The sequence below is a fragment of the Cyrtonyx montezumae genome, unplaced genomic scaffold (genome assembly GCF_038088225.1).
Source record: "Cyrtonyx montezumae isolate F1298 unplaced genomic scaffold, pur_monq_1.0 scaffold_43, whole genome shotgun sequence".
NCBI classification, from domain to species: Eukaryota; Metazoa; Chordata; class Aves; order Galliformes; family Odontophoridae; genus Cyrtonyx; species Cyrtonyx montezumae.
The window spans coordinates 682,906-708,693 of NW_027072049.1; the positions used below are offsets into that span (position 1 = coordinate 682,906).

The 25,788-nt window shown below is 52.9% G+C and overlaps 2 protein-coding genes across 3 annotated transcripts; one reads left to right on the top strand and one right to left on the bottom strand.

Annotated features, from left to right (window-relative positions):
* Positions 1–4,991: 4,991 nt before the first annotated feature.
* Positions 4,992–5,779, bottom strand: RPRML (reprimo like). Its single transcript, XM_065747215.1, has one exon. It carries the CDS (start codon positions 5,400–5,402, stop codon positions 5,067–5,069), a length of 336 nt encoding a protein of 111 aa, XP_065603287.1. The 5' UTR covers positions 5,403–5,779; the 3' UTR covers positions 4,992–5,066.
* Positions 5,780–8,492: 2,713 nt separating this feature from the next.
* Positions 8,493–25,364, top strand: ITGB3 (integrin subunit beta 3). 2 transcript variants are annotated; one of them, XM_065747279.1, is made up of 15 exons: positions 8,506–8,637; positions 11,752–11,847; positions 15,419–15,601; positions 17,439–17,691; positions 18,076–18,238; positions 18,502–18,663; positions 18,795–18,890; positions 19,098–19,187; positions 19,630–19,764; positions 20,194–20,623; positions 22,083–22,305; positions 22,468–22,568; positions 22,691–22,810; positions 23,412–23,578; positions 24,239–25,364. In XM_065747279.1, exons 1-15 carry the CDS (start codon positions 8,580–8,582, stop codon positions 24,305–24,307), a joined length of 2,346 nt encoding a protein of 781 aa, XP_065603351.1. In that variant the 5' UTR covers positions 8,506–8,579; the 3' UTR covers positions 24,308–25,364. The 2 variants fall into 2 exon arrangements, with proteins under 2 accessions (XP_065603352.1, XP_065603351.1); XM_065747280.1 differs by lacking the exon at positions 11,752–11,847 and having other exon boundaries at positions 8,493–8,637; positions 15,409–15,601.
* The last annotated feature ends 424 nt before the right edge of the window (positions 25,365–25,788 follow it).

The window sequence follows — 25,788 nt, forward strand, 5'->3', positions numbered from 1 at the left end:
CGCTAATGAGTTTCTGGGAAGGATGAGAGCCTGTAAAGGCACCTCTGAAGCAGGACTTCTGTTACACTTACAACCTGAACCACATGCAGAGCAGATCAGAGGCAGTCACTTCAGATTTTCTCATGTCTTTGAGCACTGCCAGTGCCCCCTTTTCTTTCCAGCACTTTGATGGTGTTGATATCTTCAGGGATGTGCCAAACTGTACTGACTGTTGGCAATATTCTGATTTTCTCTGAACTAAATTTTCCATAATCATATCCCCATGGAACAAACCAGTCCAAGAAGACTTCTGGTTGTAAAATCAGAGGAACACAAACTTGACCGCACTGCTGGAGAATGGCTTGACTAAGCCATCTTAATGGGGAAACTGGTGAGAGCCCAAAGGTTTATCCCACACCATAAAACAGGCAATTGTCAGCGATGCTGAGGCTGTTTTGTGCTTCACTGGGCTCAGTGTTTGTCCAAACCCTGGGGTTTCCAATCCCTCATTCATACTTGAGAAAGCTGAGTTGGATTCAGAAAGCCAAAAAAAACTGCTGTAGAGATGCCTGCATCGGTATGTGGCCGCTGAAAACTCATCTAACCTAATGAGATCCTCACCCCCCACAGACAGCACTGTCCAGAGCAGTATCCCTGAAAGCGCTGTGCTCTGTAACTGTCATTTTGTCACTGCCCAGGGACTGTGTGGGTCAGGGTTGGTGCAGATCTGAACCACCCTTACAAGTTAACAGCATCATCAGCCAAGCCCCAGTGACCAGCCATGATCTGTAAGGCCCATGTTTTGTACTGAGGACTCTGAATGCCCCCAGAAGGGCTATGGTTCAGCAAAGAGTGAGAGGGACAAACCCCATTCAAAGCCTTCACTTGCAGTGAGGCTCTTCAGTTTGGTCTCAGTTCTTCCTTGGGCACAGATTGCTGTGGCATCAACTCATCCCTTCATCAGAACTAATGAATCACAGAGGCTTTGTCTGGGGGCTGATGGCTCTCCCACAGACACTGTGAGAGAACCATGCTGGGTGGCAGCAGGGATGCAGGGACTGATGTTCCTCAGTCACTGCATGGTGTATTTCAGGCCGTCTCCCTGCATGCTCTGCCTCAGCCTCCTTAATAAGAGCCAAGCTCCCAAAGCTGCTGTTTTACCCAGTGCTAGGTTAAAATTCAATAGGAGGACAGCACAAACCTGGCACATGTTCCACGGAGCAGTAGCCTGGGGAGAGGAAGTGGAAGTGGCATTTGTTTGCCCAGTGGTAGGAGGGATGCAGACACAGATTTCCGTTCCAGCTTGGCAGGTGCCTCTTTAGGGAGCCCACAGCATGGAGGCCTTGCCAGTGCTCAGGGAATAGGCACTCTCCTCTTAGATATGCCTCTGGGAAAGTGCTGTGCTACCTGTTGCCAGCCCCCAGACTGCCTGTCCTGTCTTGGAGATCTTCAGTGCTAGGATGCAGGCAGATGAGATCACAGCATCCTTCACTGGGCTTGGCTGGGACAGGGGCTTGTCACCTGGAGAGATGCTCATGGACTTCCCATGTCTCTACAGGGAAACCCCAGAAGCCATGCCAGGATCTAGGAGGGAAACCAGGGGATATCAGAGCATCCCAGACCCCCATGGGAGGATCCCAGCCCAGCATCCAGCAACACTCTCTAAAGATGCTCCCAGGCTTTTTTGGGAGCAGTGCTTCTGCAGCAACGTGGCTCCCTCCACCCACCTACAGAGCAAGCCCAGAACTGCTAGACGAGAGACAGGAAACTGCTACTTATCAAATTTGATTTTATTTTACTTCTTTTTTTTTTTTCTTTTCTTTTTCTTACTATTTTTTTTTTGGGGTATGGGGGCTTTCAGAAATGTGCTCCATCTGGATTGAGGTTACAACCTGGGTAATGCCTCCCTGCCTAAAAAAAAAAGATGGTTGCCATGACAACCTGACTCTGCGCTTCATTACCATGGCAATTCACAGGAATTATTAAATACTGTGTATGTTTGGTGCACGCACTCTGGTACATCTGGTGCCAGGCTCAGGTAGGGATCTTCCCTCCCCCTAATCTGTTTGTCTGTCTCATCTCATTTAACTCTTTCATTGCCCCCAACCTGGGCTGCTGGGGCAAGGTGGAGTGGCTGGGTATGGGATAGGAGCTGCCTTGGGTTTGTTCCACTGCAGGCAGGATGGGATGGCCAGGGCTGCTGGCTGTCACCACTGGGTCAAGGCACCTCTTCATTTCTCCAATTGTGCAATCAGCTGGCAGCTTGCTGTTTGCAGGAGGAAATGCTCTCACACCTGCCTTCCTCTGCTGGACGTCTAGAAATAAGAAATTACAGCTGGAACAGAGTCCATGAGTTGGGGATTGCTACTGGAGGAGGACCACGATGGTCTGGAGCAGATTGCTCATGCTGTGGGGTCAAGAAGCAGTTCCCCATTAGCAGGACTGTTCAATCACTCACATTCTGCCTCAAAGCCAAACTTTTCCCAGCAAAAAGGTGCCAACCAGGAGGTCACGTGGCTCAGCCCACCAGTGCCACTGGTCAGCGTGGCTGTGGGTCATGTGAGCTCCACCACCAGGAAATGAGTTCAGATGAATCTCAACGTCTGGTCCTCACTCTGCCAGTGATGTGCTGATCCCCTCTCTCTCTTCTCCCCTGCATTGTATAGCCAGCACTGCCTCTTGGTCATACTTGCTTAACTCCTGGCACACCAGTGATGTTCTGGCAGCTAATGAACTATTTAATAAACCAGCAAAATAATGTTAAAATATCCTCTCTCAAAAAGATTGAAGAAAAAAAATCGCTTAAAAATTTCATGGGAGCCAATACCCACTCACAAACTTCAGCTGAATGAGTGGGCAGGAGATGGGATGAGGAAGCAGGGATATTCGTGGGTGAAGGGCTGCAGAAGGAGCCACTGTGGGCTGTCATCATTATACAAGCCCTGGAGCAAGCACCTTGCTGTCTGGGGAAGGGCTTGTGTCCCTGGGGCAGGGCAGCAGAGTCTGATGGCAGTGTGAGAGCTGGGAGCACCATGGTGCCCTCAGCATCCTGCAGGCTACCTTCTTGCTTTCTTGGTGCTGATATCTGTCCTCCAGATTCCCCATATATTTCCTCCTCTTGATGGAGCAATCTTCTTTGTATTGGGAATTTCAAGGGAAGGTAACGTGCATGCAGGTGCTTTCAACTCACCATAAACAAGACAGAATCCCAGCCACCCCACAGGGACACATGCTGTGGGGTATGGATGGACTTGGTGATCTCAGTGTTCTCGTCCAACCTTTATGATTCTATGAGGATGGTAACGAGAATGGTGCCAGCAGTGCTCCACCTGCAGACCCTCTGCTCTTGATCCCCACCACCTGGCAGTGTAGACATAGCCCTTATGCTCAAGAAAGGGCCATGAGCAGAGGATGAATAAACCAACACAAAGTTGGGCTCGTGCCTTGGGATCTTTCCCCTCTCGATGGGTGAGCAGTGCTGCTCCCCGGGGCATGGCTCCTCCACCTCCTGTACACTTGACACCACCAAACTCTGGTCCTGCTGCCACGTTGCCTCTGTACACTGGGAGCAATCAGTGACAGCACTGCCTGCATTCATTTTGCTCTATGACCCATCAGTCTCCCATGGGAACCTCGAGGAAGGTGCTCAGCGAACACTGATTAGTTACAAACCCTACTTTAATCCTGCTCCTGCAACTGGGAAAAACAGAGAGTTGTCCTTTTGAATTCACATCCACGTACATCATAGCAGCAGCTCCTCCTGGACCCAGGAGTGCTTTCCCACTACAGCTGCAGACCCAGCAGGGATATTGTTGGCGCAACAAAACTCAGATTATTTCCATCTCACACCCACAGTCAGAGCTGTCATTCCATCACAGAGCAGAGGTCGGGAGTCTTCCTCCTCTCACCTAATTTAGCTCTGACAGCTCATCAGGATCAGAGGAGATGGAGATTTCAGAGTCAGAAATGTTGCTTTTCAAGACGTGTTCGGCGCATCCTTACAAATCTCTGTGCTTTGGTACTGTGCAGGTATTTAACACACACCCAAAACACATCGTTCCTGACAAATTTATTTGCTCAGGAAAAGGATACTTGCTTTTGGGAAAGAAAAAAAGCATGTTAGTTTCTGCTTGAAATAACGATCTTTAATTGGACTTCAGCTGCAAAGTGGGATGGCTATATTTAACCTCTAGAACTGGGGTTGAAATACCTGAACTCTACACACAAAGGGAAAGAAAACGAAGACAACACCAAATTCTTTTGAAACAGGTGATTTTTTTTTCTTTTTCCCTGAATGTTCACCAATTAAAAAAAAAAAAAAACTACAAAAACCTCAAAGACTGTAACAACACAGTGCTTGGGGAGGGAAAAAAAGAGCCATCACATACAAAACAAACATGCTCTTTGGGGAGGATGGAGCACTTTTTGTGTTTATCAGGGTTTCTTTTCTTCCTCAGGTGTAGCACGAAAGAAGAAATCAGCAGTTTATTTGCCAGGACAGTTCAGAAAAGCGAGGAAGAACATGCTCTCCCTGTTACAAAACCACCCGACAGTGCATGCTCGAGGTCTGGAACACAACAGATTGACACGTTTCATAGCATGCAGACTTTGCTGTCCGACCCACACGGTCCTTCCCTTCCCCTGCCCCATGGCCGTAGATGTGGTCCATGCCCCACGCTCCACTTCCCCCCCGGTTTCTCTTCATTCTGTACTGAGTTGTTTCCTTTTTTTTTATTATTTTTCTTCACTTTTTTTTTTTTTAGCCCTAAATCCCAAGTCGCAGTATCCAAGGTAACAGCAGACAAGAGTCCAAATCTGCACATTATCACCGTTTCTGTAAGTTTCATGCAAAACTTAAGCCATTTCTGCATGCAACACGATGCTGGTCGTTGCGCTTCACACAGCGCTGGGGACATCTCCCCATTCACCACGGCGGAGTTTGCTCACTGGAAAGCTTTCCCATGGACACAGACACATGAAAAGACATCGTTCCCCCCCCTTTCCCACTCCCCCCAGCTGCCCCAAACACATGGGAACGTGCATCTCAGCACCAGCTCCAGCCACTTGCCTACACTTGCCCCACGCCATCAGTAGAGCCCCATGATCGCGGCTCCCACGTCCTTGGAAGGTCTTCGGTCCTTCACCAAAAAGTTAATCATGCTCTCCGACTTGATGAGCAAGTTGCAGCCCAAAAAGAAGATGCCAAACACCACAGTCAAGGAGAGGACGCAGAGGACGGCGATCTGCACCACCCGAGTGATGTACAGGCTGCGCTCATCGGGTGCCAGCACTGAGGAGCCGCCGTCGGGTGCCAGCACCGAGCCGGTCCCATTGCAGCAGGCCAGGAGCAGCCCCAAACCCCGGGTCCTGTTGGGGTATGCTCCTTGCTCCTGGAGGCTCTGGTTGAAGAAGGATCCATTCATGGTCTACGCGGGGTCCCAAGTGTCAGAGGAAGGCAGGAGGGAGCTGGAGGTCCCACCTGCTGCGCTCACATCCCAAGGGCTCCGTGCCACCTCCTGCCTCTTTGCTCCCAGTGCCTGGGCTGGAAGGGAAGGCAAAGTGTGCAGCGAGGGGCAGAGGGCTGCCAGCTGCCTCTGTCACCAGCAGCTCAGCACGGTCCCCTGAGCAAAGAGAGGGAGAGGGAAGAAGAAGGGGGCACAAGGCAGAGGAAGGTAGCAGGAGGTGGCCGCATGCTCCCTGCCCTGCTGCCTCCCCGATGCAGTGGGGACCCCCAGCAGGAGCAGAGGGCTGACGCCTGCCGACTAGAAGCTCCACGGATGCAAGTTCCCAGCTCAAGTCTTCCCCGTGTTCAAAGAAAAACCAGCAACTCCACCCCCTTACAGCTCCCCCCAGGACCGCCTTCCTCCCCCCTCCACGCTCACCCAGGCTGCCCACCCCTTCCCCATGCTGCTGCAGCCCCTCACCCTGCTATGGGGAACCACAGCAACACCTGTGCTACCCCCTGGCTGTGGGCTGACCCCTAAGGTCCTGTCCTAATACATCCTCTCCCCCGGTCCTCTACCTGCTCCCTAGAGCTGCCCACCACGTCGGTGTTGGGCCTGGGTCACCGGCAGCTCCCCTGTTCCCCCCACACACCCTCCCTTGAGCCTCAGGTCCGTGCTGCTCTCACCGATCCCTGCTCGCTGCTCTGTGCCACCCACTCCTTCCTTAGAGCAGCGCTGGCCCAATCCAGCCCCGTCCACCCCCAGCTCTGCTCTGCTCTGCTCTTCTGTTCTACGCTGACAGCTGGATCAGCATCCTCTGGGTGGGGGGTGTTCACAGCCAGGCACCTCCATCTCCCCCTTCCCGTGCTCCTTTATCCCCATCACAGGGAAGCACATTCATGCTGCACCCTGCTCTCTGCACCCCACCCCCATTCCCAACTCAGGGTCCTACAGCAGCAGCAGCCATGGGCCATGCACTGTGCGTGGGTGAGGATGTGTCTGGGTGGTGCAGGACAGGAGATCCCCATGTCACAGGGACCGTGCTCTGATTGATCTCTGTATGTCTCAGCTCCCTTTGCTTGCACAGCCCCCAGAGATAATAAACCCAAATGAGAATTGATAAATTGCAACTAAAGTCGGGAGCAGGAGGCTGATGGGCTGGGGGTAGAGGGTAGCTTGGCAGGAACATGCCAATGATTTCTCTATTACAGAAATGAGAGCTGAGTCCTTATTTTGCTTTTGTGGTGTTTAGGGGCCCAAAGGAGCTTGGTTTGGTTTTTACTTGTTGCTTTTTCCTCCTTGTGGCATTGCTCTCCTTGCTCCATAGGGGCATTTTGCAGCAGAATGAATGAAGCAGGAATGAAGCAGGATGCCTGGATGGGAAAAGGAGACAGAACCCCCTGAGTTTAACCCCAGGGCCAGGAAAAATCCCCCTCGGAGAGCAGGGCATCCCAGTGGCAGCTCCTCTCCCTGCTGCCTCCGGGCTGGAGGAGTTTCTGCTCCCTCTGCTGGCTCCAGTTCCAGCTTCAGCCTGTTCTATATGCTGGACCCAGGCACTGCAGCATCACACTGGGGTCACCAGCCATCCCCTGGGGACATAGGGACACGGGAAACTCGGCTTCTGGCTGCACTTCACCTTAATTACACGAAAGGCTTCACAATACAGAGCATCCCTTCATTGATTCCCCCCAGCTCAGTTTTTGTCCAGCTCTCTAGGCAGCATCCAACTCCCAGAGATCATCGATGAGAGCCCACACTGTGCCCAGTGCCTCCCACCCACTCATGCCCCACATCCCCATCACAGAAGTGCTTGCAGGACAAGCAGCACCTGCCTGCACCAGTCATTGAAAGGTTCAAGGAGTTAAATCCAAATTTTTGTACCTTTTTCCTTCTTCTCCAAAGGCTTTGGAAGCACGAGATGGAGTATCCCACTCTGCTTGCACACAGGACTGCATCCCTAACCCTAACCCTTTTAGAAGGGCATGAAGCAATGGTACAAGGGGAAATGGTTTTAAAGTGAAAGGGGATAGGTTAAACAACATATTAGGAAGAAATTCTTTACTGTGAGGGTGGTGAGATGCTGGAACAGGTTGCCAGGTGAGTTTGTGGATGAGTGTGGAGGTGTTCAAGGCTAGGCTGGATGGGATTTTGAGCCAACTGGTTTCAGCTGCAAAGCAGCACTTGATCAGCATGACATGGGGGCAGATGAGCTTCTCTTAACCCCACCCCCCCTTTACCAAATCCACGCCAGCGAGGCCAGGAGGAGTTCCCAGGAGGAGAATGTCCCCTGGAGCAGAGTCCCAGCGGCCGCCGGAGGGCAGCAGCTCCGCGGGGAGGGGGGAGCAGGAAAGATGGGGTGGGGAGGCAACGCTGCGAAATTTCTTTTATGGCCAAGAAACGTGCGTGCTCCTGGAGCAGAGAAAGCCTCAGTCCCCGTGTCTCCTCCCTTTGAGGGTGCGGGCAGATGCGGTGAGCCCCACGCTCGCAGTGCGGTGTGGGGTTGTGCGGATCCGTGCCTGCTGGCTGCGGGAGAAAAGCAGCACAGCTAGCGGGGATTGAGCTCCAAACCGCGCAGCCCAGCCTGAATTTCCCTCCTTTTGTGATGTCGGGTTTGTACCCATCCTCCTGCAGAGCTCCGGGACAGCTCCAGCAGCGATTTCCCCACGTGGGGAGGCCGCTGAGAGCGCGCACTGTCGTTGCAATACACACATGCTCTGTTTGCCCTTAAAGCATTGCGCTCCGAGGCAGCTCAGCCTCAGCAAGTTTAAAACCTGCGCGGCCGAAAGGGTTAATAAAAGGAGGGAGGGAGCAAGGTTTTGCAAGCAATTAAACCCAGCAGATGAGCCTATGGGAACAAGCCTGTTAGGACGGGTCACCGGTGTCCTGCACTTTGTGCCCAGGTTCGTTAAGTCCTTTTCTGAGCCGAGAGAGGGAATAAGCACGAGGAGCTCTGGGAGCAGGACGGGGGGGGAGGAGGCACTCCCCGACTCCAACTCGAGTGACGAAGCAGCGCAGCTTCCTCCGGCCGCCCCGCTCCGTGTGTATGTGTGTGACACACACCCAGCGCATGATTCATCCCTTGGACAGCTCAAAACCGTCTCAAAATCGCACAGCAGGGCTGTCCCACACCCCTGTAACCGGGGCTTGGAGGAGGAGATGGAGGAACTCCGCGTTGCCTTCGGCATCCTGGTGCTCTGCGCTGCTGGCAGCTGGGGTAGGTGTAGGGCTGCAACGCTGGGGTTGCTTGGGTTGCATGCTGTCATTCCTGAATCCTGGGATTCTCTTCATTCCTGCTCTCTCAGGAAAATCAGAGACAGAAGGTAGAGGACAACCTCAGCACAGATCCCCATTTCTGAATTTTCTCTATTTTCGGGGCTCTTCACCTTGTTCTTGCCCTGGGCAGAGTGAGCTCAGCCCCTCTACCTATGCAGCACTTGGTGCTGGTGTGTAGTGGGAGCACTGCGGTCAGTGGTTGCGGTATCCATCTCATTTTGAGGGTCAGCATCAATAGATCCTATCTATTTTTCTCCCGTTCTTCTGGTGCTTGTCCTTCAAAGCCCTGATTTCTGGCAGCAGAACAAATGCAGTTTGCATTGTTCAAAACTTTCCGTGTGTTGTGGAGGAGCAGCCCAGGGAAGGGAATGTCCTCCCCAGGTGTGTTCCTGAAATCAGAGCTTCCAGAAAGCAAATCCCACAGCCACAAAGCTGCGTTGTTCTGCTCCCGGTCTATAAATCAGCCCCATTGTTTGGGAGGCCCGACCCGAGGGGATTTGGGTCAGTGCTGTTCTGGTTAAAGAATGCTAGATTCGGTGCATTCCCAGGAACAGCCCGAGGCTGGGATCTGCTGAGCCAGCTGTCAGGATGCACTTACCCCTGGGAGAGTCTGAGTTTATAGGGCTGCATTTTGGGACTGTACATTCATCCGGCCCGGTAAGCAGCCTGGGGCATCCCCTCTGCAGGAAGGTGGACAAGGAAATATTCCAAGAAATGACATAGTCCCAGATAAAACGAGCAGGAGCAGCCAAAGAAAGCCAAGCTCCCTGTTGCTTAGTCAAGCAAAAAACCTAGAGATGGTGTCAAAACAGCTTGTATCTTTACCGTGTTTTCTAAAGCATCCCTATCAAGATTTCTGCATATTAGCAGGGGGAAAAGCTGGCTCATGCAGCACACGGAGTGGAGGCTGAGGGCTGAGTAATATTTCCCAGCCAGGGAAGAGGGATGCTCAGCCACAGACGTCGGTGGGGGCATTCCAAGTGCATCACTTGGTGTGCACTGTCTGAACACTCCTTGGCCCCAGTGGTGCTTCCCATGCTGCTCATGTCAGCACCCCACGTTCCATATGTTGGGGTTTCTTTTTTCTTGGAAGGCCTGAGTAATTAGGATCAGATTGTTAGAGGAGGCCAGCTGTTTTCCTAGTATTGAAAGCAAATAAATGCAGCTTTTGTGCTTTGGTTGATTTGCTTTTATGGCTGGAAAAAAAAAAATACAAGACCTAAAAATGAATGGGAAAAAAAAATAAATAAGATGCACAGAGTTTATTAGTTTAGGCTGCACTGGAATCTCGTTAACCTGCTCATGGCCAGGCAGCACTCAGGGCTGAGAGCAGAGTGTGCTCAGCCTTTAGCATCCCCTGCTCTCATCCATCCCTGGTTTTGTGTCCAAATCACTGCAGCTTCCGTGCTCCTTGATGCATCCCACTGTATCCAGCCACACAAACAAAGCTGGAGGTGCCAAAAAAGAGGCATTTTCCAAGGCAAGAGGTGAGGCTGGCTACAATCCCTATCATATTCACATGGAGATAACAGCCCTGCCTTAAGCGCTGCTGGCGCCTGGGGGATTTGGGCTCCTCCCAGTGGGTCAGAGCTGCGTCCAGCTGTGTGTCAAGCACACCAAGAATGGCTCAATATGGTGCTGGAGCATGGGGTATGGTCCCACATCCTCAATCATGTGCCTTGGTCATGAGGCAGTGGGGCAGACCACCCAATTTGTGGTCCTGTATGCCAAAATCAGCCAGAAAATGGGGTCCCCAGCATGAAGGGAGGGTCCTGGGCACCTCTCTTCCACCCCAACCAAGTGGGCACAGTGCTGCACTGGGAGGTTAGTGAGGCACAGGGCTTCCCTGCATCCTGTGGTTCAGAAACTGTTCCCAACTTGGGGCACACAGCCCCAAAGTTCCCACTGAGGCTTTCTCATTGGGATAAGCTGCAGCTGGGAATTTTGGAATATGCTGAGAGCTCCGAGTGTGGATACAACACCAAAACTGAGCAAGCACGGGATGCTGTAGGGCCATGGGCCTAAGCTCAGTGGCATCCTCCATGTCCCAGCATCAGTCCCGTGCCCAGCTCACTGTGCCACCATGTTCATGCAGGAACGTGAATCCACACAGCATGACACGCTGTGTGCCAGAGGGCATACACAGGTAGCTGTAGCCATGACTGCCTAAAGCCCTGACCTCACTGTTCTGTCTTTTCCTCCTTGTGTTTCACCAAGTATGTCCTCCCACTTGTGCAGAAAACATTGCAGCTGCAAAGGGAAGGCCATGGGCAGGGAATGGGGGAGCATGGGGGGACTACAGCAGCTCCACACTGGTACTGGGAGTTCCCAGGGCTGCAGTGGGGACACACAGCACCCATAGGGCCCAGCTGCCCCAGGGATGCTGGGAACCTCTGTGCTGCAAGAGGAAGGAAAAGCTGAGGGTTATGACACCACAACTATGTCCCCATCTCCTCACCGCATCAGCTGTTAGTACCGGAGAGCCATGCAGTTCTCACCTCTGCCCTTCCTGCCCGAGTGGGCACTGGTGTCTTCAGGGCCCCTTGATAGGACACAATGACTTCCAACCAGAATGTTCATCTCCTGACATCCTCACTGCCAATTCCACTGGTGGAACACCAGTTTTACCCAGAGCAGCATCACAAGCAGCTGTCAGCATCATTTTGGACAGCAGCCACTTCCCTCCACTTCTCTCCTCAGACTGAGGCAGGTGGGACAGCGTGCTGCACCCTGAGCTCACCCCAGCCTCAAAATTTCCACAGAGAGACATCAGGGATGATGTTTCCCAGGACTGCAGGCTCAGGGGCACTGTAAGGACCTGGCACCAGGCTGGCAGGTGGGAGATGTCAGCAGAGATGGGCAGGATGGAGCTCAGCTGGTGCCAGGCTGGGGGAGGTGGCTATTAAAGAAGAAGGGAGGAATAAAATGGATTTGGGGCTGGGAAAGGAGGTGAGGGAATCTAGGTGGGATAGGAGCTTTGCTTGCTGGCTGAGCTCGTTGGGCTGTGCAGTGATGGCCAGCAGGCAGTGACAGCTCTCTGTTTTGGTGTTCCAAGGGAGTAATATCTGCACCACCCGAGGGGTGAACTCCTGCAAGCAGTGCCTGGCTGTCAGCCCACTCTGTGCATGGTGCTCTGCGGAGGAGGTGAGTGCTGGGGCAGAGTGTGGGATGGGCTTTGGGCTGTGGTGTTGCAGTGACATCTGTCTCCATCTGTTCACTGTTCCCCCTGTTTCTAAACACACACCTTGGTGGCATCTGGTGTTGACTACAATGATGTGCACTGTGGGGTTTAGTGTGGGTTCCCTCCTTTGCTCTCAAAATCTGCCCCTGTTGTGGGTGGGAGCTCTGGAAAGTGCTGCTTCCTTTCATTGCAGGCTCACTTTGTCTCAAACTGTACACTTGGAAAGCTGGTTCTCTTTTGGTTTGCTTCTTGAAAGCTCTGACTGAAAGGAATCTGATTCATTGGAAGGCGGGAAGGGGATTTAGGAGAAGGAAAAATAATACTGATAAGAACTCGAGTTTGGGTTTAAATGTCCTTTAATAGTGGGAAAATGGGAATATGAAGTTCCTGTTTTAGGTTACAGAGGTAAAGAGGACACGAGAGCTGAGCTGTGGCTCTGAAATTCACTGCCTGGGTGTGGGTGAGACACAGAAAGATCTGCCACTGTGCTCTCCTAAAATGCTGCCCTTAGGGTTGGTACATCGGGGATGTAAGAAGGGAAGTTCCCAACAGTGATGCATCTGGTGAGCTGCAGATAAAGGGGAGATAAAAGGTGAAGGGCTCAGTGTGGCATCATCATAACAATGTGCTCCTTGTGTGTTGCAAGAAAGGACTAAGGAAAGGCTTGTCTTGTCTTCTGCTTCTGCAATTGTGGAATTCTCCACAGATGAGAATTCAGCCCATGGGGATGGGGAGAAGACCAGGAATACTGATCTGAGCTGTGGGATGATACCTATTTGCTGCCCACCTGTAGGTCCCAGCAGATCCCATCTCATCTTCCCGTCTCGGGATGCATAGAGGTGCTCATGCAGCTTAGCCCCACTTATCTCCTGCAAGGAGTGGCTGAATTTGTGCTGTGATAAGGATTAAATCCTCTGTCTGCTCCTTCCCAGCCTGGGCTGCCGGTGTACTGACACTGCAGTGGGGGCTGCTACGGTTTTAGGTTTTTGTTGTGTAGTTTTTTTTCTCTTCCCCGGATCAGCAAAGGTTTCCAAAAAAGGCAATATTTCAGGCACTGTTTGGGGTTGTGCTCATGAACAGACGTGACAAGCAGTGAAGGAGGTCCCACTGCCAGCAGCCTGCCCCAGAGAGCCGGGCTGTGCAAACTGCTCACACAGCTCTGCCTCCAACATCTGGAGCACATTGTCTTAATTTAGCAAATGAGGGCTTTTTTTCTGAGGGTTTGTTTAATATCCCCAGGGTGGGGGAGGTCTCTGATCCTTCTCCCTTTCTCTATTTAAAGAGAGAGTGCCCTTTCTTGTGCTCCTTCCTTTCCCACCCAGGGTTAACATTTATTCCTGCTCCGTCCTAGCTTTGAGAAAGAGGTTTGTTGCTGTTTCTTGTGATCGCTGAGCACTGAAGTAGAGGACATCTGAGTTCTCTTTATTTTTTGGGAATCGATGACCTTTACCAGCTAATGGATGTGCCCACCCGTGCACTTTCTTTTTTGGGAAAAGCCAACTCAACCTTAGAGCTCTAAAATCACCTTAGAGTACTGTGGCAGATTTTCCAGGATCTCACCCACCCAAAATGTCATCTGCTCCAGACCTCTCAGAGAGCAGGGGGAGGTAGTGCTGCACCAGGGCTTGGCTTGGAGAAGCTCTGGAAGCTTTTACCTTAATCCAGAGATGTCTATGCTTTAGGTCCTCCCACCAGCTCTCCTGCAGAGAATCTCTCACTATACGTGGTTGCCTATGAGATGAAAGCAGAGATGCCCTGGGAATGTGTGACATGCTGCAGTGCTGATGGTGTGGGATGGGGCTGGCTCTGACAGCACCCTGCCTGGCCCTATCCTCTCTTATGTGGTTTAGAGGAGAAGATCAGGAGTGAACCCATTGGGTACCCAATTGCAGGACTGAAACCCTGGCCATGGAATGATGGAGTGGGTGAGGTTGGAATGGACCTCTGGAAGTCACTGGTTCAGCTGCCTGGAAGGGATGTGAAACTGGGAAGTGTCTGCTGAGGGCTGTGGGGTGGCCTGTGATGGAGGTGGGACCACCTACCCTGCAACATCTCCTTAATGGGGAGCCCCTGCTGGTGCCATCAGGGCTGTGCTAATGGGTCTGGGCTGCCTCTGAGTCACTCCAGCTGAAGTTCCTGCGAGTGCCAAGTTGACAACCTCTATAGGGAAAGGAGAAAGATTTTGGGGATGAAAGAGCTTCTCCATGGGTACCTCTCAGTAGGAATAATGCTGCTGATCCTAGAAGGAGCTGTGTGCCCTTCTGGAGGCCACCAGCATCTCAAGGTATCACTGAGGAGTCTGGAGTCGTAGTTAAAAATCCTTCTGCCCATCCCGCTTCTCACCCTCATCTCCCTCATGCTTTCCCTGCCCAGGACAGGATTGTATGTAATTATTGATGGGGTCTTTTTTGAGCCCAAAGCACTTGGGAAAGCTCTCAGTGTCCATGGGAAGATATGGCTCCAGAGGTTCAATGGCCTCGAGGGCTCTGCGCTCTGCAGTAGGAGCCCAAGGGGTGAACTGGGGGAGTAGAGGATGCAAGGAGTTCATGTGGATGGACAACGTGTCCTGTGCACCACAGCATGCTGCACAGGCAGGAGTGGGAGGCCACCAGGGAGGAACACGCCTGCTGATGTATTTTCTGGCTATTGCTTGGGCTGACGGAAGAGAAAAAGGCAGACAAAGGCCACTGCTGCTGGAGAGGGCCTCCTGATGCTGTTTGCACTTTTCCCCTTGTTTGCATAAAGCACACAAATTTAGTTCCTGGGTTCAGCCCACCTGGCTCCGGGGGAGTCAATACTGGTGGCTGGAGTTGGGGTGGTGCTGGGGAGGGCAGATCTGCTTCTCTCCCCTCCCAGGACTCTGACTGGAGAAAGCTCCGGGCTGTGGGAGGGAACTGGAGGAGCCCCACAGAGGGGATGGCAGCAGTAGATTGCGGGAGAGGAGTCCTTCCCTTATTACACTTGATGGGAAACATCACCCCCTCCGGGACTGACACAAGCCCCTCTGCATACCCTGTGATAAGAGCAGGAAGCTTTCTAGGAAATTCAGGGGGAGCTGAAGCCCTGCTGTGACTTCACACTTTCCGTTTCCTGCCTCTGACAGACCCTTGACTGCCTCTCCCACAGCCTGGTCGCCTTTTTGCTCCTTGTCTCCTTATTTGGATCTCCTTTCCCCTGCTGTGCTCCAGCAGGAAGCCAGGGAGCTGCTGATAAGCTGAGCTGCTCTCAGACGGGAACACCAGGCTCCCCGCAGGGCTGACTTCGCTCACAGCAAAATTTCTAAGGTTGCATTGAACGCTGGGGAGAAGTTGGGTCATCCTTAACCAAAGTTTGGAAAAGACAATAATAATATTAAAAAATCCTGAGCTATGCCCAGTCGTTCAACTTCACCTCTTCATGCACACAGCCACCTCGTTAAAGTGATTTTCCTCTTTGGCAAAACCCAAATGTGAGGCTCCAGCTCTTAGATCTCAGCAGAGGTTTTGGCTCGGAGGAGCTGTCCAAAGCTTCTGACTGTGTCCTGTCCCACAGGTGGTGGCACAGTCGTCCCCACGCTGCGACCTCCTCACCAACCTCCTACAGAATGGCTGCGGAAAGGACTTCATTGAGTTCCCCAGGAGCAGTGTCACGGTCCTGGAGGAGCGGTCGCTCAGTGACAAAGGCTCAGGGGGGTCCACCACAACCCAAATGAGCCCCCAGAGAATTCAGCTGAACCTGCGGCCGGGTAAGAGCCTGTGAGATGCTGTGGGAATAACCCAGAGGGGTAAAATGATGGATAAACTGTCTCCACAGTCTTCTGGCTGAGGTTGTCTCACACCCGTTGAGGACAATGCCAGGCTGGGGCTGTGACAAAGCCCCCAGTGATGTCTCCAGTTGGGCATGGTGATGGTTCCCACTCATTCTCTCGGCTTAGTCCTCTGGGACCCCAGGGAATAGGATGGGATGAAGTTTTAGCATCTCATGGGTTTGTCTTATAAAGACATTTAAACCTTAGCTACTGCTTTCTTAGTGCCATAAAGCTGTCACCAAGCTCTCATGCAAGACCTATGTAAAGGGACTTTGAAGAAATATATGTTCATGTTTTACTCCCCATGACTGATGTCCCCTTTGGTGTCACTCACCTGAGGTTTGGGGGAAGTGGGGAAAAAAAACAGTGCCTTTGCTGTGGCTGTGCCCTTCAACACGCATACCCCAGCCCATCCCCTGTTTTGCATCCACTCATAGATGTCCTAGCAGGAGTAAATTTTGCATCTCTATGCTCATTCAAGCCCCAGGGCCAGCTGCCAGTGGCTGATAGCACATCCCTAGTGTTGGCCAAGGTGGATCCTGTAGTGAGTGACAGCAGCTCTGCTGTGTCTGCCTCCCCATCCAATTTGAATGTGTAACTGCTCAGTAGCTATCACTGTCACTAGGTCTAAAGGCATTTGGAGTGAGATAGTGTGCTACCCTAGGGAGAAACAGTCTTCAGCTCAAGAATGAAGACCAAATGCTGATGGTTATAACTAGGGCAAGATCCAACAAGCTCAGTCCTTGTGGTTTTAGCTCAATGAGGAAGAACAGATGTTCTGTGGGGACAAAACTGGGACTTCTGCCTGCATGGAGGTATGGACAGGTTGGGGCTGGAGTTCTTTGGGCTCTCCTTGATTTTGAAAACACCTTCCTCATCCTGAAGATCAAAATCTCAGATGTGCAGATTGAGTAGGAAACATGAAAACCATAATTAAAGTTGATTAAAGCTTTTTTCTTGACACATGAGGTGGTTTGAGAAGGCTGCAGCTGTGCTTCAGCTTACATTTCCAAGAAGTACTTTCAAAGAACAAGAAAAAAGAAGCTTTGTCTCTTTTAAAAAGCAGAAAGAAAGGGTCAACCATAAGTGTTTCAGTGTTTTTATTTATTTTTTGAAGTGTAGAACTCATTGAAACTGGACTGTTCCCGAGAAGGTTCTGTGTTAGGAGGTTTTTATTTCTATTTTAATTATATCGGTTTTTGATGGGAAATGTTTCATCAAAAACCTTGGCAGCAGAGACTGGGAGGAGCCCAGGGGAGCAGGAAGGAACAGGAGTGGAGGAGGACTTAGGAGGTTCTTGGAGGCCTCAGGAGCTCTTGAAGCAGCCACAAAGTCCCCTGGTTGTCCCAGTAAGTCTGTCTGCCTGCCTGTAGTGTGTTACAGTCACTCCATCCACCACATGTTGGCCACACTTACCACAGAATAACTAGGGGTCTCAGCTCTGAGCAGGAGAATCTTCTCAGGCCCTAGAAATGGGAGGCTTGGAGAACAGGAGCTGTAGGGCACGCTGCCTTCTCCAAGGGGTGCACAGCATGCCTCATGTGCAACCACCTTGCCCTAAGTTACTTGTTTGTGTACCTGGCTGTGATATTCTCCTCCCAGCAGCTTTAGGTCGTCTCCTTGGGCTTCTGCCCATCTTCTAGGCTGGCTTTCTCTCCAGTCTTGTGATGAGACTTGATCTTCTGAGGTCTCTTCCAACACCTAACAATTCTGTGATCTCCCTTTGCTTCTCCTGGAGGACAGTCTCTTACCACTCTGCCCTGTCCCATTGTAGATGACTCTCAAATATTCCGTGTCCAAGTGCGCCAAGTAGAAGACTACCCTGTGGACATCTACTACCTGATGGACCTGTCCAACTCCATGAAGGATGATCTGAGGAACATCCAGAACCTGGGTACCAAGCTTGCCAGCGAGATGCGCAAGCTCACCAGCAACCTTCGCATCGGCTTTGGTGCTTTTGTGGACAAGCCCATTTCCCCCTACATGTACATCTCTCCTCCAGAAGCCATCAGCAACCCTTGCTATGAGTAAGTGACAGGCTAAGGGAAGGGCCATAAGCTGTTGGGGCAGCACTGAACCGTGTTTGCAAATCCATGGAAATGAATTTCAGCATAAAGTTTGGTGTTTGGTTTTGAAGGGACCACACACCATTTTTGTTGAGGATCTAAGAAAGTTTCTCCTAAAACTCCCAGCAGTACAGAGGCTAGGAGATGACCTAAGCCCAGCTTCACTGTAAGATTACAGATTTTTACAAGGTCCTTTACCAGCTGAGTCCTCAGGCTCCTAGGGTAGTCAGTTGTATCCCTCCAGAACATCCAGAGGAGGACCACAGGATGTAAAATGGCTGCAGGGTGAAAATGGGAGCTGGAAGCACCTGTAAGACTTGTGCCCTGACAACTCTCTTCCCGCAGGATTGGGGATAAGTGCTTGCCCATGTTTGGATACAAACACGTCCTGTCGCTCACAGACGAGGTGATGCGCTTCAACGAGGAGGTGAAGAAGCAGAGTGTCTCACGGAACAGGGATGCACCTGAGGGTGGCTTCGATGCCATCATGCAGGCCACCGTGTGTGATGTAAGGGTTAACAAGGCCTGGCTGGGGCTGGAGCGGGTCATCAGGCTGGGTCTTGGCAAAGAGTACCTACTGTACCAGGACAGGGCCATAAGCAGCTGGGCTGAGATCTAGACAGGGTGAACATTGAACATTCAAGGGGATATCTAGGTCCTCAGCCAAGAAGAGGAAAGAGCAAAGCCTTTATGGGGTCCTGGGAGGTGAGAAGAGCAGAACAGGTGCTCTGGGGACAGAGCCACACCGCTAGAAACTACCTTTGGCTGCAGGAGAAAATTGGCTGGAGGAACGATGCATCCCACCTGCTAGTTTTCACCACGGATGCCAAGACGCACATCGCACTGGACGGCAGGCTGGCTGGCATCGTGCAGCCCAACGATGCCCAGTGCCACATTGACAAGGATAACTACTACTCAGCTTCCACCACTCTGGTAAGTTCCAACCCATGTGTGAGATGGGGCCCAAATCTCATGTTGGTGATGAGAAGGGCATTCCATCTGTGCTCAGAGAGCTCAATGGGGTGGTTGGGAGTGCCTGTTCTCAGGGTACAGTCTTTCCCCAGGACTATCCCTCTCTGGGCCTGATGACCGAGAAGCTCTCTCAGAAGAACATCAATTTGATCTTTGCTGTGACGGATACAGTCGTTGGTCTCTACCAGGTAACGGCTGCTGTGCAGAAACCTGGGGGGGGAGGTGGCTGGTGGGGCCCTGAGGAGCATCCTTTGCAGCTGGCCACAGGTGGTTGGGCACAGTCTGGTTGTCCTCCATTCTCAAAGCACCCTGGGAAGCTCTCGTGTGAACAGAAATAGGTTGACCCGATGGTGCTCACTGTCATGAGCAGACTGTTTCTGATGCTGTTTCTCCAGAACTACAGCGAGCTGATCCCAGGCACAACTGTGGGTACCTTGTCCAGAGACTCCAGCAATGTCCTGCAGCTCATTGTGGATGCCTATGGGGTGAGTGTGCAGTCCCACCACATCCTAATCCCATGAGCAGTAAGATGTAGGGGCTTCCTCCTCATTTTGAAAGAGCAATCACCCTCACAGGGCGTAGACTTTGCCCTGAGCTGCTCGAAGGAGAGCTGTGCACAATGACAACTCCAAAGAAGCCCTCCTCCTCCCCACATAACCTCTACAAACAGCCCATGTTCTCTTGGCACTTCCCCAAGCCTTGAGCAGTCTCCTTGTGCCAGCTGTGAGCATTTGCTTCCATTCATGCACTTGGGAACCTTGAGGATGGAAGATCACTTCCGTACCTTCCCATCCCCTAAAGCATTCCCCATGGGAAATGGCATAGCCTAACTTACGCAGTCACGGAGCACTTTCTTGCAGGGAGGAGGCTGCTGGGGGTGAGCCTCTGCCCAGCTGTCTTCTCCATTGTTCCTCTCTACTCCTCCAGAAAATCCGCTCCAAGGTGGAGCTGGAGGTGCGTGACCTTCCTGAAGAGCTGTCCCTGTCCTTCAATGCCACCTGCCTCAACAACGAGGTCATCACTGGGCTCAAGTCCTGCATGGGGCTCAAGATTGGGGACACGGTGAGGCTCCTGTCTGTGGGTTGCCTTTTTCTCTCTCTCTCTCTCTCTACACAGTGGTGCTTAGAGCTCATCTGACACTGCACCTGTACCATATGCTTCCTTCCCATCTCCTGAGGGATACAAGTTACTGCAGGGGACACTATGATCTCTGCTTTGTGGAGAGAGGGTCCAGGTGTGTGGGCACAAGAGGGAAAAATGAGTCCACTGGATGCAGAATCTGAGGTCTTTCTGGACTCAGTGTGTGGGTTTATGGACTGATTTTTGCCTGGATACAGTGTCCTGCTCAATGCGGGGCAGCTTTGAGAAGCCACGAGAGACATAGTCTGTCCTATTTCTGGGCTGCCCAAGCTTGGGCATGGAGAAGGCTACAATGGGAACCCCAGCTCTGCATGGGGATACCAACACCTGGACGCACCTTTCTGCCCCCAGGTGAGCTTCAGCATCGAGGCCAAGGTGCGGGGCTGCCCACAGGAGCACCAGAAATCCTTCACCATCAAACCCGTGGGCTTCAAGGACAGCCTGACTGTGATGGTGAACTTCAACTGCAACTGTTCCTGCGAGAGCCAGGCTGAGGCCAACAGTGCCTTCTGCAGCAAAGGCAACGGCAGCCTGGAGTGCGGGGTGTGCCGCTGCAACCCTGGGCGCCTGGGCTCACACTGCGAGTGCTCAGAGGAAGAATACAACCCCTCGCAGCAGGACAACTGCAGCCCACAGCCAGGCCAGCCTCTCTGCAGCCAGCGGGGTGAGTGCATCTGCGGGCAGTGCGTGTGCCACAGCAGCGACTTCGGCAAGGTGACGGGCAAGTACTGCGAGTGCGACGACTTCTCCTGCGTCCGCTTCAGGGGCCAGATGTGTTCGGGTGAGTGTTGTGCTCAGGGCTGCCTGTTTCATGGGGCGTGCTGGAGAGGTGTTTCTGGGGGCCTGGCACATGAGTTGTCCCCATTGTTGGCTTTCTTAGCCATGGGTCAGTTCGGGGTGTGAAGCAACGACTCCTGTTTTGGCAGCTTGTGCCCCAAAGCCTTGGCAAGGTGATGAGTTCTGAAGGGTACAAGCAGACTTTGGTCCTTTGAGCCCCATCAGGGTGGCTGGGGGGCACCAAGGGAAGCAGCTCTGCAGTGACAGACCCTGCTTGAGTCCCACTAGCCCTTCTGAGTCAGAGGTGCTCCTCTGCAGGAAAAATCACCAGGGTGGAGAGGGAAGGGGTGGGGAGAAGCGCTGTGATGTGACATCCCTCCCGCTGCCACCCACGACTGCTCTCGTGGTGTAGCATATTTGCAAAGCATTACCCATATCGGGCACAGAGGGCAAGGATGCTGATTGAGATGGGTGAGCTGTTAAGTAACCCCTCCGTTGTTTCCCAGCTCCATGCCTGAGCCCTTCACCCATTTGGCCCAGCTCTGGCTGTGTGCCAAGGGCTGGGGAGGAAATGAGATGGGGGGGGTGGGGTGGGGGGAAGTGGCCAAGCCCTCCCCAGAGGCACTACCCACAAAACCCATTCTTGGCAGATACCCACCCTGTCTCTGACGGTGCTGTCTGACCCTGCTGCCATCAGTCATGTCACACTTCTCCTTATCTCCCCAGTCTTCCCCCACATTTCCATGCCCTGTCACACAACACGGCACTGTTTTCCTGTGACTCAGTTCCTCGTTAGCAGGGTTACACATTTATTTCTCATGCCAGTGCCCCCGGGGCCATGTGAGGGGATGGTGCCCAGCCCTCCCCAGCTGAGAGCAGAGTTCCTAATGCACTCTGTGCTCTGGAAGGGTTGGTGTGTGCCAGCTCTGTGGCATTTCCACCTCTTGCTGTGTCTGGTGCTTGAGTCAAAAATCGAACCACAATCCAAATAGCTGCGGGTTCTGGCAGGGTTTGAGGACGTCGGTCTGTCTGTCTGTCTGACCGAGCCAAGCAAGCACACAGAGCTGACTGGGCTTTTCCCAGCAGTCAGTTTCCCATGTATGGTGTAGGGCTGGGAAATGACAGCAGGGGTTGACCAGATGTCCTGATTGAATCCCCAAAGCTTGGGTAGCTCAGGTGGAGCTGACTGAGCATCTCCAGCTATTGCCACTGGAGCTGAGACAGCTCAGCGTGAGATTTGGCTGTTTTTCTGTTTGGGTGGGATAAGAGGAGCACTGGGGACATGGCAAACAGAAAAGTGATAGGGTGCGACGCTGCTGCTCCACAAGGATGGTGGAATGAAGATATTATGGGCAGTTGCCCCACCTTGCTGCACCGTGCTCCAAGTGCAGGAGCATCCCATGGGGGTGATCCCCAGCAGGGATCTGATTTGAGGGTCCTGACATCCTCCTGGCTGTCCCCAGGGCACGGGCAGTGCAGCTGCGGGGACTGCCTGTGTGACTCAGATTGGACCGGTGACTACTGCAACTGCACCACGCGCACCGACACGTGCATGTCCAGCAATGGGCTTGTGTGCAGCGGCCACGGCACCTGCATCTGCGGCAAGTGCGACTGCACCCAGCCCGGCTCCTATGGGGACACCTGCGAGAAGTGTCCCACGTGCCCGGATGCCTGCACCATCAAAAAGTGAGTTCAGTTGGAGATCTGGGGTGGTTTCATCAGGCCTTGTGTCTGTAGTAGGGTCAGCACCCCCTGCTCCTTTGGGCTGGGGGTGCAGAGAGCAAAGGGAGGGTGCCCTGCCTTGATGATGTTTGATGTTGTTCACGATACTTCTCCCCTCTTCTCCAGAGAATGTGTGGAGTGCAAGAAGTATGAGCGGGGCACGCTGGTGGAGCAGCAGTCCTGTGGCCGCGTGTGCCGTGATGAAATAGAGACAGTGCAGGAGCTGGGTAAGAGCTGGGAAGGAGAACACAGCACAGGGTTCTGCCTAAAGCACGGAAATTTGGAGCTCTGTGCATCTTCCATGTGTGCCCCCACCACTAGGGCTCTGACAGCTGCTCACTCCCCCCAGGTGACAGAGGCAAGGATGCTGTGAACTGCACCTACAAGGACGAGAATGACTGCGTGGTGCGCTTCCAATACTATGAGGACTCCAGTGGCAAATCTGTCCTCTATGTCATAGAGGAGCCAGGTAGGGCCCAGCTGAGGGTCTAATTGCAACTCACTGTGGGGGGTCTGCACTAACCTGGGGGCTTTGTACCTCCCAGCCAGGCTCTGGCATGAATTACAGTGCTGCTTTGTTCCCTGCTCTGTGTACCTGGGCTGTGACTGCCTGCCTCTGTCTCACATTTCCCCACACTGCCAGGTTGTTTCACCCCCCTGCTGAGCTGCCAAGGACAAGCTCAGCCCTCCCACCCCGATTCTGGCTCCAGGGGTCTCATTTTCTTCAACTTCAGTTGGCCATTCAGGAATAATGCTGTGATTGCACCCATAGTCAGGGGTATGGCTCTCCCTGCATGGAGCAGAGCTTCCAGCATCCTTGGGGGCTGCTTTCAGCCTGAGCAGGGGGCTGTGTAACCACAGAGCCTTCAAATCCAAGGTCCTGAAAGCAGCTCCAGGTCTAATTGCAGCAACCCATCCCCCCCAGCCCTAGCACTGCAGGCACAGGCAGTGTGTGGGGGGAAGAGTGTGGATGCTCAAAGTTAGAAGTTCTAAAATGGTGGATAATCAAGCACTCAAGAAATCAGAGGAGCCCCTGTAGACCACCCAGCTATGCCCTTCTATCCCACCAGAGTGCCCAAAGGGGCCAGACATCCTGGTGGTGCTGCTCTCAGTGACGGGTGCCATCCTGCTCATCGGCCTGGCTGCTCTGCTCATCTGGAAACTCCTCATCACCATCCACGACCGCCGGGAGTTCGCCCGCTTTGAGGAAGAGAAAGCCAGGGCCAAATGGGACATGGTAAGGGCCAGTGGGGTGGGTGTGGTGGACATGAGAACACGAGTTCTTCATCCTCTGGGTTGAGAGGATCCAGATCCCAGTGTTCCCAGTGTAAGAACCCAGTCTGTGGTCCCCAGCCCATGGTCCTTGTGGAACAGCTCATCTCTGAAGCATAGCATGGTGGCACAGCAGGACCTGGAGTGGCACCAGCAGCCTGGATACCTGCAGTGGTCCCAGGGGCTGTGCACAGGACACAGCAAATGTCCCAGCTGCTTTTCCCAATGTATCACTTCAGCATGAGTCTCTTACTCACAGCCCACATCAATGTTCCACCTCATGAGCTGGTGGAACATTGCTGTAATAGGATGCTGGATGGACTAAGGCAACTGGTTTATGAGGAAAGGGGCTGAGATGGCACCAGAGCCTGTCCCTAATCTCCCAGATGGGAGAAATGGAGTGTCTTTCCTCAAGGCTCTACTCCTGTGCTCCTGCTGCCTTTCCTCCACAGCAGCTTTCCATTTTTCCCTGTAAAACCTCAAGGGGAGCTGTTAAACTGCAGCACATTATAGCTCCAAAGCTCTGACCCCTGCATCCAACACCCAACAATGCCTCAGTATCCCCAAGTGCAGCAAACACCGATTGATGCCAACCATAAAGTGATGCAGTTCACTTCTTTTCCAGGGCAACAACCCATTATACAAAGAGGCGACCTCAACCTTCACCAACATCACATACCGTGGGAACATGTAGGATTGCTGCACCCGGTGCTGGCTGTGGGATCAGCCCAGGACCATGGGATCTCCTGCAGTCCAGTTTACAGAAAAGCTTATGTGTGTGTCTGTGTGTAATTTAACAACCCCTTGGCTGTCTCCAGCCCCACTGTCCATCACCTCACTGTACTGCAGGGATGTGCTTCCACAGCAAACCTCTCGTCCTTACCTCAGTGGGCCAGCGGCCCCTTCATACACTGAACACGGTGACATGGGATGTTCTGCCTTGGACTGACTGTGAACTTCTCATCAGGCTGAGGGGATTTGGGTAGAACCCAAAGCCAAGCTGTGTCCTTTTGCATGGCCCGTGCTGGAGAAAGCCACTGAACAGCTGCAGCCCTCGTGTTGCCATGTGGGTTGAGGACACACAAGCAATCGGACAGCCTCCACCTTTCTGACACTGCTGTGGTCTGGGACAGTGCAAAGCAGTGTCTGGGCTCTGTGTGACCTCCTCCATCCCTCCATGTGTCACCAGTGGTCACCTTCATGTAGCACCAGCTGTGCTGGTCCCAGTGTCTCCCACCTCTGTCCCCCTTCACAAAGCACATGGATGTGTTATCCCTTGAGCCTGGCACACTGGGGAGCAGCCTCCCAGCCTTTTTATGTGCTTTTTGGGCTGTGTCGTGATACTGTGCTTGGTTTTCTGTGTGGCTCAGGGTCCAGAAGAGCTGGCAGGGGTTGGGCTGCATCTTGCTGCCTACAGCTGTACATCTCCCATGGTTTTCTCCCCAGTGGAAAAAAAAATCTTGGTGGCAGAGCTGGGTCAGCTGTTGAGTTGCCTGCCCCATGCAAATCTTGGTGGTTCTGTTCCTCCAGGTTCTACCAAAAAGCAATGGAGATCCTGTGCCCCATGCCCACCTCTAGTGCTCAAGACTGTCCTGCAGGTGGTGGCTGTGTCCCCTGCCGGTCCTCAGCAGCATGGGAACAGGGGCAGCATCAGGGATGGTGCTGGGTGGCAGCTGGGGCTGAGCCCGTGGGTGGGCAGAGATTTGCTGCACCTGTGGGCGCTTCCCAGGGCACCAAATAAAAAACCTCAAACGGTCAGAGGTGTCATTATCCAGCCCTTGCCCAACCTGGATGGATGGAGCGAGCGAGCAAGCTGAGGGCTCTCCAAGGGGCTTTTGTGGTTACAGGGCAGCCCCAAGCCTACTGCAGCCTGGAGTTCTCCTTGCAGCTCCCACTCTTCACTGCGAGGTGAAGAACTCCTTCTTCAGGTCTCTGAAAGTCCTTCCTTGTGCTGGAAAAGCCCCCAAAGGGGGAAGCTGGGCTGAGACCACTGCAGGAGCACCGCTGGGGACAGCTGGGGTGAAGTTTTGGAAGTTGGGAGTGGAGTGCTGCCTGGGTGCCCGCCCATCATCACATCGCAAAGGGCTGCAGGGACACCTGGTGGCACCTTCCAAAGTAGCATTTCAGGAGCACAGGAGATGCTGAAAAACACATTGTTTGAAGGGGTGCAAAGTT

Excerpts from the sequence above, each read along its gene's own strand:
- RPRML (XM_065747215.1), bottom strand. The coding sequence starts at position 5,402 with ATGAATGGATCCTTCTTCAACCAGAGCCTCCAGGAGCAAGGAGCATAC.
- ITGB3 (XM_065747279.1), top strand. The coding sequence starts at position 8,580 with ATGGAGGAACTCCGCGTTGCCTTCGGCATCCTGGTGCTCTGCGCTGCT. Across the intron at positions 15,602-17,438 it reads TCAGCTGAACCTGCGGCCGG|ATGACTCTCAAATATTCCGT; the intron begins GTAAGAGCCTGT and ends GTCCCATTGTAG. Across the intron at positions 23,579-24,238 it reads CCAGGGCCAAATGGGACATG|GGCAACAACCCATTATACAA; the intron begins GTAAGGGCCAGT and ends CTTCTTTTCCAG.